Genomic DNA, 10,246 nt, shown 5'->3' with positions numbered 1-10,246 from the left:
GACTTTAAGTGATTCCTTAAGTATAAGACTAAGAGAAGGGGAAAATCTTAAATACTTAAGTGAACATTTTAAAGAAATCTTAAGGAGAAGACTTAAGGGTGTTTTGTGCAACTGTTTTTATTCTAAGGAAACCTTCACTCAGACTTTCAGGAGACTCTGAACGTGAGGCGTTTTGTGCAGCCAGAACCAGATGTTTGTTGAAGTCTGCTCTTTGTAAATTCACAGGAAGTCCATCTGAAGCTCCTTGTGGACTCGACCAGAAGTCTCCAGCCTCCTGGTAATGTCCCGGTTAAGTCTGAGAGTGTGGGGACTTTGGGACTTTTGGTTTCAGCTTCACTCTGTTGCTGATGTTTTTACTGTGGTTGGAGGATTCTCAGGTCAGATGCTGGACGCCTGAGCCCTGGCTGAAAAGTCTTGTTTCAATAACTTTTCATATTTCACATTAATGGTATTTGTACTGAACTGTTCAAATTTGTCATTTTTGCAGATGATACAAATTTATTTTGCTCTGGGGGAAATTTTAAAAAACTTTTGCACGGCGTTAAAAGGGAGCTGGAAATTCTCTAAACTTGGTTTGATGTCAATAAATTGTTACTTAATATTGAGAAAACTACATTTATGGTTATTAAATTACTACTAAATTCCTCAGGGTTGTGATTGATCATAAACTAACATGGAAACAAAACTGATTATATCAAAGAAAAAATGTCTATATCTAAATCAATAATAATTCTGTATTAAACCGGGGGATATACTAAAGTAAAAGACCTTGTATTTAATTTACTGCTCACTTCTACTTCCCTATATAACTTATTGTGTGGAAGTGTGTGTGTGTGTGTGTGTGTGTGTGTGTTGGGGGTGGGGGATTGACCTTTAAAACGAGTAGTTTTAATAAGGCTGTTTCCTGTGATCACACTGATCAATTTTCTGAATCCTCATGCTGGAATTTAATTATAAAATAATGTAAATATTGTTCAGAATTAAATCAAAGTCTCTCTGTGTATAAAAGTTTTTTTCAATTCTGTCATGAGAGGTGTTTGTAAGTTTAATGTACAAAAATATAAGATGTTTCTATTGTTGAGGTTAAATTATGGAACAATGATGATATAAATTGAAAAATGAGTCATTCGCTTTTGGTTTTCAAAAGAATGTTTTACAGTTACAGGAGTTATTTCTGATAGTTATAAGTATGAATGATTTTCTTTTCTTTTTAGTGGGTAGCTTAATTGATAAGAATTTTGCTTCAGCCTGAGCCTGTTCAATGAAACTCATGTTTGACCTTTGTGCAACAGGGTGTGCAAAGCTTCAGTACTCCTGATATCCCATGATCCCCCAGCGATCCGTTACCAGTCTTCTTCTTCACTGTTTATACAGTGTCCATGTGCACAGTAACAACAAAAAGGAATCCTCATTCCATGGCCACACTCTTGTCCTACAGCGGTCAGAATATCAAAATCCACATCCATAATTCAACATCATTTGCTTTATTTGCAGTATATAAAACAGTCATTCACTACTCAAAAAGGAAAGAAGAATGAACAGAGGTGAACGTTTTTCCTCTGTGTCGCCATTTACGTGTGAGACTTCTGTCGCTTCCAGAACCTCTTGACCTCGCTGTGTCCCTGCGGCGTCACCACCATCACCCTGTGAGCCACGTCCTGCCACACCAGACAGCCCAAACCCTGCACCACAACAACCACATTAAACAGCAGCAGATACAGCATCAGCACTTCACTGACAGGGATCTCATTAAGGAGGTCCAAAGGCCTTCTAACAGGAACAGCTGGAACTGCAAAAGAGTTGATGATTATGTCATGAGGCGGTAACAGAGCAGCGGTGAGTTGGAAAGGTCAAGGAGGTGGAGGCACTGCATCATTTTCTAGAGCTTGCTGCTGAAGGCACACAACACATGGACCTGGATAATCCCTGCAGGAATTACTGTTTCATCATAACAGCGACAAGTGATAGCACATAGAAGAAGAACAGGATATACATACAAACAGAATAAATGAGGTTGGGGGGGGGGGGGGGGGAGGGGTCACTTGTTTTTATGCTCCAACACTAAAACATCCACCACAGTATGCTGAAGGAAAACTATGGTGTATTACAACCTTTTTGTAGCTGTGGTCATCAGTTCTATCAGTTCTGACAAAACACAAGTCGTTACAAATCACAGGTCCAACAGGGCAATAAATAAAAAAGACTACATATATATATATATATATATATATATAAATATACTTGTAAATGTATGTGGAAGAGGAATGAATGAAGGTTTTAACATTAAAGAGTTTTTTGTTTACATCTTAAAGCCTATGAGATTTTAATTCTAAATCCCGATTGGTGCACTGAAGTGAGTGACATCACACATTTCAATCAGACCACCAGTGACCTATGGTGTCATCCCGGAGGAGACCCCTCCCATCTAGATAGACATGTTTGATCACTCAGAACAACTTTGTATTGATCTGCAGTGACCCCTCAAACCATGGCAGCAAAAAAGCCCCCCCCCCCCTGAATTAGACAATTGCAATTAGAATATGAACCAAATATTTACAAGAAATGAAATCAAACTAAATTGACCTGTTGTATCCTGAACTCAAACCCTCCTCCATGATATTTAAACTGTGTACAGGCATCAGACTGCTGCAGGGCGACTGTCATCAGGTTTTACATCTTTGCCTCAGACAGACGACTTCCTGTGGCTGTTTTAACTCTGTTCTGAAGGCTGAACACACAGACTAAGAGGAATTCAGAAAGCACCTGATGATAAGCCATCTTTGGAACTGTGTTACCTCACCCGGATCAGGGGAACTGGGGCACCCTCCTGGTGAGACCTGGGAGGGGAGCTCACCGGCAAGTGTGCGGTGACCAGGCGGTGGCCCATGGGGCCTGGTCTGGCACAACCCAAAGAAATTACATGGGGTCACCTCCCTGTGGGCCCACCACCCGCAGGGATAGGTGTAGGGTCGGGGTGCAATGGAAGCTGGGGGGCAGGTCGGGTCAGGGACTTGGAGCTGTTGCTGCTGGAACTTTTAGCCGTCTTGTAAAGTATATACAGTGCATATATATACAGTCAGGCTGTGCTGTGACGAAGGCCCTCTGAATGAACTAACCAGGAGGTTTGTTTAAAACCCTTTGAACAGTTTGTATTTTTGCCCTGTAAGACCGGTTGTTAGTGATGCTGCCCCATCCCATGATAAAGAAGTTACTTCCTGGTGAGTACAATGTTTTCATAACTCGTAAAACTGATGCCAGAGTTCAGAAAGTCATGGAAATAAGGAGTCCACCAAACCCAAGATCAAAAGTGCAGAATAATATATAAACACAAATGTCCATATACTTCTGGCTACACAGTGTATGTGTGATTTTAGCAAGAAAAATCCATCAATAAAAATGTGCAATTGTAGCATTAACCTGCTGTAAAGTGAAGATAAAATCTGTATAATACTGATTCTAAATTACACTGATGAGCCAGAACATTATGACCACCCCAGTCTATTATGCTGTTAGACAGCTTCTGAAGGTCCCTGTGGTTCTGGCACCAGGACGTTGTCTAATACATCCCAGAGCTCCACATGTGCTGTTGTCAGGAGATGATCAACGCTGGTCGCTTCCACTGCGAGTGGCCATAATGTTTTGGCTCACGGGTTCATATTATTCAGTTAAGAAACAAAGTCCAACCTGAGCTCTGTCTCGCAGCACCTCGAAGTCCGCCTGGGAGAGGAACTGGTTGTAGAGCACTCCTGAAGGAGACACGGACATCAACAACGCACAGACGGCTGAGAAACATCAATACTCGTCCTCTCTATTACAACGCACAACAGCTGCGACAGCTCAGCTCCACCAGCAGAGCGAGGCCCACATCTGTCAGTCATCATCCTCAGGCAGGACCGACAGAGACGGCCTGAGGAATCAATCAGCTCACAGCAGTTTCTCTCTCACACACACACACACACACACACACACACACACACACACACACACACACACACACACTCCTCTCTTCACTTAACTGACTGCACAAGGAAATATTTTCTATAATTTCCACAGCACTAATTCAATCACTACAACAGCAGCGTCATGCCACACTCATCACTCTGCTGAGAACACTGTCTCTTTTTAATTTGAATACTAATTAGTCGCCTCCACGTGCTGTGTTTTTCATCACTGCAATGCTGCTGTCAGTCAAACTTCACACGTCCTGCACATGCTTTGCATTTTGGGCTCTGTTCTATCATTCATAAGCTCGCAGTCCAATAAACCAATCACAGCGCCATCTGACGTTCCCTTAAAAGCCGGGCGCGCTGCACCTTGGTGGATTGTTATTATAATGGTGGAGTTACTTCCTGTTTGTGGTCAGTTTATCACATATTGTGACTGACCAGACTGCGTCCAGTCCTGACACAAGCAGCAGCTCTGTGACTCAACGCTCTGCTCACAGCTCTTGAAGTAACGGAACAAATCACAACAAATATTTGTTGTGATATAATGATAGGTGTGAACAAATGTTCCATTCATTATGAAACTGAGTGTATGCGTGTTGTGTGCCTATGTAGGTGCATATTTGCCAGGAACACACAGGCTGCATGGCTGCACGGCTGCACGGCTACACGTCTGCATGGCTGCACGGCTACACGGCTGCACGGCTGCACGGCTGCACGGCTACACGGCTACACGGCTGCATGGCTGCGGCAACACGGCTGCACGGCTGCACGGCTGCGGCTACACGGCTGCACGGCTGCACGGCTGCACGGCTGCACGGCTACACGGCTACACGGCTGCACGGCTACACGGCTACACGGCTACACGGCTACACGGCTGCACGGCTACACGGCTACATGGCTGCAAGGCTGCGTGGCGGCTGTGGAACGTCTTGGTTTTCATTTTGGCGCACGTGTTAACAGGTCATGTTAACAGAGCGACACACTGCAGCTGTGTGACACGCTTGTCTCACGCCTGCGTCATGTGATGTAGAGATTTGCGTCTCGCCTATTTTTCACATGATGCTAGCAGAAACACAGAGAAAAGAGCTGCTGATGTCATAGTGACATCATAGCAGCAACATCCCATAAAACTGATTCCTTCCACTATAGTGTCTATGTCTAGGCTGAATCTGAATCTGAATATGACACAGTCATTTTGTATTTTTAACCATTTCAGCAGCTGCATGTGGAGACAGAGACGTTTTAGTGAGGCACAGCAGAGAGGTGAGTACGACACGACTCTGGTGTCGTAGTGATGAAGAGTTGGTATTGACAGAAAATTAGACCAGGAGCAGCACAAAAAAACACATGCTACTAAAATATGATTAAATATTAGAAAATAAAGGACCTGTTCCCCAGGGTTACACACACACACACACACATACACACACACACACACACACACACAGAGAAAAACAAACATACTGACCCTCTGTGAACTGCAGCCGATCTCTCTCCAGCTCCCACAGTCTGATCTGATCGGTTATGGTTGGAGGCAGCACTGGGGTCTGGAGGCGACATGGAGGATGAAGACACAGGAGGAGAAACCAGTGATGATTAATACAGCCGAGTGCGGCGGGACAGGTGGGTGTGATGTACCTGTTTGTGCATGACGGAGTGAGCTCTGGTCCTTAGAAAGTGGATAATCTGTAGAGGGTAGAAAAAAACAAAACAAAACACTTGTTACTTTATATTAAACGTTTCAAAGAAAAACCGATCCACACGAACATCTTCCTCGTGCGCACTCGTTTTAAACACACGTGTTGCTGGGACCTACATCAGTGCCAGCAGATTAAAAATCAAGCATGATTTATTATCTTTTGGTCAGATCTTAAGAAAAGCTTGTGTAAATACTGTACAAGACTGAGATATGTTTCTGATTTACTGGAATTAGCCTACATCTTTACCAGTGTAATGATTTTAAGATCCTTTTATTGGTTTTTTTAAGCCCTTTTAACGGATCTGCTTTCATCCTATGAACCTTCTGGAACCCTCAGGTCTTCTGGTCGTGGTCTTTTAATTAAACCAAGAGTCAGGTCTTTTTATTGCTGTGGTCCATGTCTGTGGCTCAGCCTCCCTGAAGATCTGAGGGCAGCAGAAAGTGTTGATATTTTTAAAAGCAAACTCAAGATCTACCTTTTTAATCTGTTGTTTTATTGAATTTTATTGATTTATCTTTTTCTATTTGTTTATATATTTGAAGCTGTTTTACTGTTTTATCCTTTTCTGGATTCTTGTCCTTTTAATACCTCACTTTTATTCCTGGCTATTTATTTTATTTCTACTTTTATTTCTGGTTTTACTCACTTTAATACATCTCCTCTGTTTTCGTATCTTATTATTTTATCTTGATCATCCGTCGTTATCTTTGCTTTTCAGTCATCAGCGTTTCCTCACTTCCTCTTATTATTATCTTATTCTTATTGTTTTTATTTATTACTTCATCATTTATTGTTCTGTGTGTAAATGGTTGCGTGTGTGTGTGTGTGTGTGTGTGTGTGTGTGTGTTAGGGTGGGGTTTGTTTTTCATTACTTTTATTCTGTAAAGCACTTTGTGTTACATCGTTTATATGAAAAGTGCTGTACAAATAAAGTCTGACTAATTGATTAATTACTGACTCACTAAATTCTCGTCACTATAATCATGACTCTGAAGGACGTACCTGATGATGAAGGTCTGTGGACCTAAGACACTGTAGATAAATGAGTATACCTCTCTGCATCCATGATCTGAGATGCTGGGTGAACATTGAGGTAATCACTACTGGCCCTGACACAGATAGTACTTACACCCAGAAGCACCTGGGCTCCCTGAATAAAGCAACATGTTTTTCTTTGTAGAAAAAAACAAGAAAAAAAGAAATTGTCTGTGAAAACGTGAACGTCCTGAGAGGAAAGTGGAAAATATATTTTTGAGTTCAGTATTTAGTATTAGTAAATTAGTATTGTTTTCACTTGCCCTTCAGGACTTCTGTAAACTCACCCCCAATGTTGAAAATGATATTTTGCAATAAAAACAGAAAAACATCCAAAATATGCTGCTAAAATATTCAAAAATGGAACAAATATTTCGAGTCCCATTCACTAAATTCTAAGGCGTTCACGCAGATGAAAGAGGAAAGAACATATCGCACGTGTTTATAAAAGGTTAATGAAGATGAAAGCTTGTTCTCTGATTCATCCTTCCGCTTATTTCGTTCTGTATTATAGTTTGATCTATCCATATATCAGTTATTGTGATATTGTTGTCCTTCACACCTCAATCAGATCATTTTGATCTAAAAAAGGTTTTAAGAATGATTTCAAACTCCACTAGTCAAGAGCCATCTGCACCTTTTTTCTTTAGGAAATGTTATTCTGCAAGTTCTCTTCTAACGTGAGTCATACTTCCAATCATCTTTTTGTTTTCTTTTTTTTTTTTAAATGACATTTAGAGTTCTTCATCTCTCGGATTCACTCAGTACAACTGAAGTCGTCATCTCCTTTAATAACTTTCAGTCAGGCTGAGCTCAGTAATACAGTCAGACGTGTTTTCATATGTGTCATAAAAATAATGCCACAGTTTTCATAAGAAAGGTATAGATATGTATTAGCGGACATGGGACAGGTGTGTGTGCAGTGGTTGAGTACCTGCTGTGCAGTGATGCCGTTGGCGATGGCCTGTTGCACTGACTCCCTCGTTACCTGAGCAACCACCACGTTGGGAAAACGATACAGCATTTCACTGAAGAGAGCCACCAGAGCGATCTGAAGTTCTGAGTCTACACACACACACACACACACACACACACACACACACACACACACACACACACACACACACACACACAATCACGTGATCTGAAACGTGAGATAAACTACAAGAACTGCCTCCAACAAATCAAGCTGCAGTTTACATCCATGTTTGTATGTAGTGAAGGAATTTATTAAACTTTATTCAGTTACGCCGGGAACACACTGCCTGCGGTGTGTGAGCGAGGCGGCTGACGTCGTTGATCAGCTGCAGAGACTCACATGTGTGTGTGTGTGTGTGTGTGTGTGTGTGTGTTCACACCTGCTGCGTCTCTGCTGCTGCAGCTCTGTCTCTCTACATAGAGCTTACAGGTTACTGGAATGTTAATAAATTAATTTCTGATTTATTTTTTACTTAAAACGTCACTAAAATGTCTCTGTCTCACATGGAGGCTCGGACACTGACGGGAGCAGCGACCTGTGGATGAGCCGTGACAGATCTGTTTTACCAGCGGCTAGCAGCTCACTCTGTGTGTGTGCTCTGTAAGTGCAGGTGATGACATCACTCTTTGTAGTTGTGTGTGTCCTCAGTCCGAGCAGAAAGACAAATCGGCTTTTATTAGCAGGTTTACCTGTGTTTAAAAAACCTGCTTGTATCTGATAATGTTGGTGGAAAAAGGGAATTGGTGTGCAGCTGTGCAGTCTTATCTTTCTGATGACGGGAGTGAACCACAGACAGCTGGTGTGAGTCTGCCAGCCCGTCAACAATGGTCTCATACGAGCAGGGACTGGAACATTATGTAAAATGTATTATCAGTGTTAACATGCAACACAAAAAGCTTCAGTGTTCAGACATACTTGTGTAGGCATAGATGCGATAATTGGTTTCCACCACAATGAAGCCAGCATCTCCAGTACTAGGAGTGGAAGCCAAGTTGGAGGAGGATGAGGAGGAGGAGGAGGAGGAGGGGGAGCTGGTGGTGACCCCCGCTGCCAGAGTGATGGCCAGCCTGGTGGGGTAGTACCGCCTCGACTTCCTCTGTTGACGAAAAACAGAAGTATTACGGGAAACTAATACATTATCTCTCCATTCAGTGTAGCTAAGCTGATGTCAGCCATTCTAATTGTTAAATTCAGTCTCATACACACACTTTTGACCTATTAGTGCCAAAATCCACCAGAGAGATTAGTTTAATGTAAAATGCGTATTGTATAACACTTGCAAATTTAGAAGGGAGGGGCCATATATCTTAATATTATAACATATTGGTAGCATAAAGCACTGAATCAACTCTAGATAACTTAAATGCCTGATGATATACAAGAAGACAGATTGGAATAGTGCTTACCGACAGAAAAGACTTAAATTACTTCAATACAAGTGGCTAATGAGCATGTACATAACTCCAGTCAAGCTCCATCATGTCTGCTAATATTCCAGATGTTTGTACTGAATGATTGGAAGAGAAAGGTTCTGTACTTCATTGTCTGTGGGAGTGTCCAAAGACGTTACAGGATGTTCGTCAGAGATGTTTAATATCAAAATGGAATATATCTGAAGGACTTTATACAAACATCAAACCAGGCTCAACTTGAAGCCAGGAGAGCCACTGGACTGTGTTGGTGCGGATGATCCATCATTGAGAATGAGGATAAAAGGAGCTTCAACTCTGGAAGCCGAACATGAATATCATAAAAGACAGAAATGTACGCCTGAGCTGAGAGGAAACTGTGAACAATTACAGGGAAATGTTTTAGTTTTATTTGTATTCGATCTGATATTAGTGCAAGTTGAGTGTGAGTGTATGTGGTTGTGTGAGTATCTGTAATGTGGGTACTTTTTTTTTTTATCCCAAATTGTTGTATTGTTACTGCATGTTTCAATCTGAATGGGATGTGATCAGAAAATGATTATAAATATATTGGAGAAAAAAAATATATGGAAATATATTTTCTGAAAATTCAACTAATCCCCACCGGATCCTTCAAACGCTCACAATCCTTTTACTATTTTTACGGTCAGTACACTGTCCCGCATGAAATAATCCAAACCAGGACTAGTAACAAGATGAATCCCTCAAAAGTATATTTAAAAAAAACCCTGTTATGCACATAACACGCACGGTTAAAGCTAGATTATTTTCATTTGGATCACAACACAAACCAAACTGAACATCCGGCGCCGAACAGCACGGCAAAGATACGTGCACCGTTACACGAAGGGCCGTTTTTTTTAACCTTAACGCAAAAGATCACACAAACACAAAACGTAAAAATATATCACATTTTTTTCAGAAAAGCCGCAATAAAATCAGCAATATTCCCAAAAAACCTTGTGTGTGTACAGAGACAGTTAAAGGGTCATTCCACCAAAGATGAGCTCACTCAGCCTGTGACCTGAAGAGCTCTCAGGTCTGAGTCATAGTGATGTCATCGGGATTAATCCCAGCATGAAGGAACCTATGTTACAAAGGTGTGGATCTCAGGATGGATCTCATGAAGATCAACTATCAAACTTGTGACTCATA

At 41.6% G+C, this 10,246-nt stretch overlaps 1 protein-coding gene across 1 annotated transcript in view; it reads right to left on the bottom strand.

Moving 5' to 3' along the window:
* Positions 1 to 1,468: 1,468 nt before the first annotated feature.
* The window catches only part of gtf2h4 (general transcription factor IIH, polypeptide 4), a 17,582-nt gene continuing 8,804 nt past the window's right edge, over positions 1,469 to 10,246 (bottom strand). The window contains exons 7-12 of the mRNA XM_087170611.1: positions 8,577 to 8,823; positions 7,617 to 7,747; positions 5,586 to 5,633; positions 5,416 to 5,494; positions 3,685 to 3,746; positions 1,469 to 1,682 (exon numbers count right to left, since the gene is read on the bottom strand). Coding sequence (XP_087026737.1) covers positions 1,572 to 1,682; positions 3,685 to 3,746; positions 5,416 to 5,494; positions 5,586 to 5,633; positions 7,617 to 7,747; positions 8,577 to 8,823 — 678 coding nt within the window. The 3' untranslated portion in view covers positions 1,469 to 1,571. The remainder of the gene's footprint in view (positions 1,683 to 3,684; positions 3,747 to 5,415; positions 5,495 to 5,585; positions 5,634 to 7,616; positions 7,748 to 8,576; positions 8,824 to 10,246) is intronic.

This window comes from Seriola lalandi, unplaced genomic scaffold (genome assembly GCF_002814215.2).
Source record: "Seriola lalandi dorsalis isolate HSWRI2012SDOR001 ecotype SW California unplaced genomic scaffold, Sedor1 jcf7180002054954, whole genome shotgun sequence".
In the NCBI taxonomy this organism is placed as follows: Eukaryota; Metazoa; Chordata; class Actinopteri; order Carangiformes; family Carangidae; genus Seriola; species Seriola lalandi.
Note: the sequence above shows the minus strand (reverse complement) of the source record. Positions and strands in the feature narration are given on the sequence as shown.